This window comes from Macaca thibetana, chromosome 1 (genome assembly GCF_024542745.1).
Source record: "Macaca thibetana thibetana isolate TM-01 chromosome 1, ASM2454274v1, whole genome shotgun sequence".
Taxonomy (NCBI): domain Eukaryota; kingdom Metazoa; phylum Chordata; class Mammalia; order Primates; family Cercopithecidae; genus Macaca; species Macaca thibetana.
Genome location: NC_065578.1, coordinates 99,956,589 through 99,963,104, shown reverse-complemented (window position 1 = coordinate 99,963,104; position 6,516 = coordinate 99,956,589). Strand labels below are relative to the sequence as shown.

General features: G+C 48.2%; 1 protein-coding gene across 1 annotated transcript; it reads right to left on the bottom strand.

Annotated features, from left to right (window-relative positions):
- Positions 1 to 2,488: 2,488 nt before the first annotated feature.
- On the bottom strand, positions 2,489 to 5,631 carry GPR88 (G protein-coupled receptor 88). The gene has a single exon (XM_050745246.1). The coding sequence runs from the start codon at positions 5,509 to 5,511 to the stop codon at positions 4,357 to 4,359; it is 1,155 nt and encodes a 384-aa protein (XP_050601203.1). The 5' UTR covers positions 5,512 to 5,631; the 3' UTR covers positions 2,489 to 4,356.
- Between the last annotated feature and the right edge of the window lie 885 nt (positions 5,632 to 6,516).

Genomic DNA, 6,516 nt, shown 5'->3' with positions numbered 1-6,516 from the left:
TGGAGCCCGGATAAGCGACGAAAAGTTAAGACATCCCAGGAATGTCTTTGGATACCCCAAGGCTCAGACGCAGAACATGGGCCACGTTTCAAAGGTAGTGTACACATCAACCAGCCAAGGATGCAAGTACGTACGGGAAAGACGGATTTGGGAAGTTAGGGAATGGCCACATCATGGAGAGAATTTTACTCTTGACTTTAAAATTCTTATTTTATCCTACAGCCCAGTATTTACAGCTTCATGCTCTGGAGTCAAAGATTTGAATCCCAGCCCCTCCATTTAATCATTCTGTGACCATAGGAATGTTAGTTTCTTTTCTTTCTTTACTTTTCTCCTTTCTTCTTTATCTTTTTTTTTTAGTTTAGCTTCACTTTTTTTAACTTATCATTATGACAAATTTCAAAGATACACCACAAAAGTAGAGAAAACTATGCAATGCATCCCCATGTACTCATCACTCTCCTTCCACAATCATCAATATCCAACTTCTTGTTTTATATAAATCCATCCTACTCCCTCCTCACCATCCTCCTCAACTATTGCATTAGGCAGGATACGATTAAGTATCTGGGCAAACTCATTGTGTGGCACCTGTTTAAGGAGTCCCTGAAGATGGGAGGGGCTAGGAAAGGATGCCTCGAGAGGGTCTATGTGCAAGCAGTATTGAAAGCAGTATTGCCTTTAGATAATGTGGGAACCCAGCCTGGGTCTCAGGCCTTAAAAACTCTGCTTCTGCCCTTTTCTGGCTACCCTTCCCAAAGGCAAAGAAGTCCCAATGAAATGTGCCCACTCAGAGCCTGTGCCTCCCTCAACAGGAGCTGGTACTTGGAACCCAGGAATTCCACGCCCAAATGGCTCAAGGCCACTCCCAGGGCATGCTCTGGCCCCTGTTTGTGCACCATGAGCTCCCAGAAGTGGGCAAGGTGGCTAGATGAGGGAATGATGTAGGCAGAACTTGGAATTGTGGGCTGAATCATGCACCTATGCATGAGGACCCTTGCGATGTTAAAAGGGAGGGGGGAAGAAAGGGTCCCTCCTCCTTGTTCCTGCAGACTGAGAGCGCCATCTGGAGCTCCACTCTTGGCCCGGCTACCACAAACTTTAAGGACAGGACTCAAAAGTAGGGGATATCTACAATTTTTCTCAGTGTTCTTGAATTTAATTTATGCCACTGATGTCCTTTGTCAAGTCAGCTCCTAGCACTACTAAAGATCCAGATGAGCACTGTCTGAATGCTGGGAGACAGAATGAAGGTCACACATGAGACAGTGAAGTTGACCGATGTGGTTATTATCAGAAAAACAAAGTTGCACTGCCCATGAGTTTAAAGCAAACCGACGTTCCATTGGTAAGCTGATTTTTTCAAGGACTTTCTGTATGTGCGGATTAAAATAAGCCCCTTCCCCCTTCCTCAGCCCCACTCTACCCTCCAACTGGGTCCTCCTGAAAAACAACAACAACAACAACAACAATACCCCCATTGTAGAAATCTTTCCCCATAATTCTGAGACACAGGAAAACTTGTCTGATCTTGGAACTCTCCCTGTCCTGTTTAAAACAAAGATCACCTGTGGATGCTGTTGTGAAAAACAAGTCTTGTTTATTAACAGACTACAATTTGGAAGAAGGAAAGTGCTAGGGGTAATACCTATTACATCCTAGAATTTAGCCATTTAAAATGCAAGGGGGAGACGGGCGGGTGCTATATGTCTTAACAGGCATATATCTAAAGGGAGAAAAAAGCAGAAAAAGCAAAATAGGGCAGCCCACGACAGCAATTAGGATTTTTTTTATTCCTGAGTGGATAATATGTGGTTTCATTTAAACAAAACCACGATCTCTGCTAATTTGTAAAACCAGTAACTCCAACACTCACAGCTAGTGCCCTGGTAAACCATTTTTAGACACATCATTACTACCTTGAAATTAAAAGTGAATCAGTCCTGTGGAGTTAATTATCAGTAAATTAAGCTAAAGTAGGTCTCCCATATGGCATGGAGCCAGTATAAGATGACTCTCAGTGCTAGCCAGAAACATTGCAAGATACCGGGTATACACTTGGAAAGCTGACTTCATATGTGTGGCAGATGTTCATAGGAATAGCGGGGGAAGTCATTCACAGCCACTTACAGTGAGAAACAGAGATAAAGGTCTAATTAAAAGAAGACCTTTTTGACAGAGACTTAGAAAAGCATCCCCGCTCCAGCCCTGCCCCAAAAGGAAAATTCTCAGTTCTCTGTTGTTGTTGTAACCTATTCCCCAACACTTACAGAAAGGAAATCTTACCTATTTCTCTTTAATGCTGGTATGTGGGCCTTATTTCATTATATAAAGTAGAAATAATTTTAGAAACTAAAATTAGATAAAGCCAGCAAGAAGAAGTTACTTTCATCACTAGTGCTTTGGAATACCATATCCTCTGTTATAATGTTCTCAAGGAGGTGTGCAAGGAAACCAGAGACAGAAGAAAAAAAACTCAGAATGGTTGTCTGAACTTTAATATTTGAATCAAGGAAAATGTGAACAGATGAAACCTTAGTAAGAGAGAAATGGTGCATGCACAAAAGGGATAGATTAATAAAATGACAGCTGATTGTTGGTGGTGAACATATTTGTCCCAACTTCCATAATTATTCAAATGTACAACAAGTGGTCCTAATATCCTGGCTTAAATTACCCAGGTGTGCAACAAAGCAAGCTGGTTTTGTTCCTGAATTATGCAGTTAACTGAGGCTGTTTGGGCCCAGATTTTATGTGGTGAGTAGTCAGAATGCTGACATATGATTATTAAAATTACTTTCCTCCCATTTTAATTTGATAAGGTGATTTCACACAATTTTGCCTTTCAAATATTTCTAAGTAAACTTAGTAAACCAAAGATGAATATGACAAATCTCAAATAATATGTTTTAGAATATTTTCCCATTTGAATTGTTCACTATATATGACTGAGTTTATCATACCTCCTTCAACATACACAATATTAATGTTAAATGTCATGGTAATATATATGAACTACATAAAAACAGTGTTGCTTTCTAACGTGTGGCTTGTTTAAACCCTAAAAGAGCACAGCTGGCTTTGCTGAGCCAAACCATATTACTGATCCATCCTGACTGTGATTCCATTTGTGAGCTAAAGTCCCAACTGGGAGCTTTCTCATAAATTGGGTCAAGACAGGAAGAACTCTAGGTAGCCAGAGGTGTCTGTGTCTCTTTTCAAATAATTGAAGGCCATTTCTTCTGGTGTCTGGAAGAAGTAAAATGTCCTTGTCTAACGGGTATCGCTTTAGTATACCACATGCCCAATAAGTTCTAGCATCTAGGAGCATGCAATAGCAGCTAATATTAGCTATGCAGTCATGGTATTATTAGTGTTTAATTATATCATGTGCATTGAGATATTTTAAATGTTAAAGAGAAAACAGAAGGACTTATTCTTCTTAGCAACCATTATAGTACAGAATGTTCAAAGCTGCAATCACATTCATAAGGCAAATAAATTGGTTACAAAATGAGGGTAGCAACAAGTGTGCATGCTATAGAAAATGTGAAATGGTACCTAAAATAGATAATCACCTTATTTGTTTTCAAAATTCCAGTGCTGACTCCGACCATCAATTATCAAACTGGAAAATTTTCACTTTAACACTCAACGCCAATTTTCAGTCTTAGGAGTGCAACAAAAGGAGCATAAAATAATTTTTTTTTTTTCTCACTGGCTAAGATTCTACCTCATTTGAGAAAGACTTTATTAAAAACCCTTTTAAGAATAAAGGGCTTGAGGTCTTAATGGCAACTCATACTGGTGGGCACACCTAGGGCTTCACTGCTCCAGGTTAATATACAAAAACTAAATGATAAGAGAAGCATCATCAAAGACAGGTTACTTTCTAAAATACTTTCTACATATTGTTTTCCTTCTTCAATGTTATTTCCTTTGGCTCATGCACACTCAAGGCGCTTCATATATAAGACGATGAAAGAGGGAAGGGTTATACATTATGAAAGCTCTTTTTCAAAAACAAACTATGTCGAAATAAATTAACCGGTTATTTTAAAACGCCAGTTTGCAAGTTCTTGAAGTCCCTGGTGTTTTGATTTAGGATTTCTCTAAAACACAGAAACAAAGGGTAAAAATCAGGTGGCCGTCCAAACTGACGTCGGGCGTCCCACTTAGGGAGAGGCCTTGGTTCAGGTAGCCCGCTGGGGTCGAAGGTCACATTTTCCCCTGATCTACTGGGCTTCGCGGCGGGAGTCTTCGTTCTGGCAGGGGATGCCTTAGGAGGGAAGGAGCCGACGGTGACCAGGGACGTTGGAAGCCGGGGATCTCCGCTTCCCTCGGGCCCCGGCTAGGTTACCAGTGCTGGCCCGCGGCGCGGGTGCCCAGTTGCGCCTGGGACACTGCGGGCACGGCCGTGGCGGCAACCGCAGCGGCCGCCGCGTCGCCGACGCCCGGCAGGACTGAGCGCACGGAGCGGCGGAACTCCTCGTTCCTCCACGTGTAGAGCAGCGGGTTGAGCGCTGACAGGGCGCAGCACAGGAGCCAGCTGGCCGCCTGCACTCCCCAGGGCACCGGCAGCGAGAAGCCGCTGGCCAGGCTCACCCACACCAGCGGCTGCGTGGCCAGCAGGAAGACGCAGCAGAGCAGCAGCACCGACAGGCCGCTGAGACGCCGCTGTGCCCGCCGCGGGTGCAGAGCCGGAGGCAGGGGCTGGGCCTGCGCCGGGTGCGCGGCGCCACCGGGGCCCGGCGCGTGCTGGGCGCCCGGAAAGGCCGCGGCGGCGGCGGCGCAGCCGGGCAACTGGTGCAGCAGGTGGAAGTTGAGCACGCTGACCCGCTTGACGCTGACACGCACGCGGCGCACGATGCCCAGGTAGCAGTGCAGCAGCAGCGCGGTCTGCGCCAGCAGAGCCGCGGCGGCCAGCAGCGCCGGGTAGTGGACGCGCGGTGGCGTGGCGCCGGGCCGCGGTGCCCAGGGCGGGAGCAGCAGCACGAGGCCCAGGGCGAGCGCCCAGGACAGCGCCAGCATGCCCGCCGTGTGGCGCCTCTGGTACAGCGCCTGGTAGGTGGCGGGCGCCCGGGTGATGAGCAGGTAGCGGTTCAGGGCCACGAGGCAATGGGAGAGGAGGGACACCGTGAGTCCGAGGCCCAGCAGCCCACCCCGTAGCAAGCGGTAGCTGCCCCCAGCGCCGTCCCAGTCCGCGGGGGGCTCCGCAGAGCCGGCGGGCAGGAGCCCGAGCACCGCCTCTTGCGGCATCCAGAGGGCGCAGACGCTGAGGTCGGCGGCGCAGCCGTTCACGATGAAGGCGTTGCTGGTGGTCTGCAGCTTTCGGAAGGACGACACGAGATAGATGACCATGCCGTTGGCCAGCGTGCCCCCGATGGCCAGGCCCGAATACAGGAGTGACACTGGGATGCGCCGGCCCGCCCACGACTCCTCTTCCTCGCAGAGCAGCAGCAGCGAGCCCCCGGTGGTGGAGGAGGTGGATGTGGAGGAGGAGTTGGTCATTCTGGCCAACTCTTCACACCTCCCTCGCTAGCGTCGGCTTCCGGCAGCTCGGTCCATCCTGACACTTTCCTGCCTGCCAGAAGGGCAAAGACAACCCTTCAGCCCTCTGCCACCGACACAAAAGGCTGAAGCAGAATAATGGGCTGGGGGAGGGGGAGAAAGGGAGCTCGAGGAGGACGGGGGTGGCAGATGACAGGTGCCTGCCTCGGAAATGTCTCCAGAGCCAGGGAAAAGGCCACTTTGCATTGCATTCAGGAGGCATTGGGGAAGCCCTAGGACAGAGCAATACCCAAAACAGTCTCCTCTTCTCCCTCAACACACACACACACACACACACACACAGAGAGAGAGAGAGAGAGAGAGAGAGAGAGAGAGAGAGAGAGAGAGAGAGAGAGAGAGAAATATTGCCAGCAGGAGGACCTAGTTCCAGGAGAAAGCAGAGATATCCCAGCTGGGGAAAATCCCATGGAAAAGAGATGAAGGGTACCTTGCGTTTGGGCTGGTCCTTAGCCGGTGTCTCAGAGGGAGGGATGCCAGAAAATACCTCCTCTGCAACAGCATCAGTGGTCCAGAAATCAACAGGAGAAACTCAACTGGGATCAGTGCCAGGAGCAAGTGCCCACTTCTCCCAAGCAGCATCCACACACATGGTCCTGGACAGGAACTAGCAGCTGCAGGGAGACTTTCAGCTGGTATCAGGGCTGGAGAAAGTAAAGTGGCGGGCTGCAAGCCCAGGCGGGTGGGCAGGCAGGCAGCAGCAGCAAGAATGCTTGGCTGCAAAAGCAGAAGCTGAGCTCAAGAGGAGAGCACCCTGTGCTCAGAGGCAAGAGTGGTGGCTGATGTGGTGAACCCACTCGAAGCTCTCTCCTGCTTAGTTATACATCACCCAGGGAAAAGACAGCCTTTCCACGCTTGGCATGAATTATTCAATAGCTTCTAACTTGTAAAAGGAAGAAAAATATCTTGCTCAGAAAGTCCTGTAGTTAACAAGTTTCTCTGTCTTTT

Coding starts and splice junctions, on each gene's coding strand:
- GPR88 (XM_050745246.1), bottom strand. CDS start 5,511: ATGACCAACTCCTCCTCCACATCCACCTCCTCCACCACCGGGGGCTCG.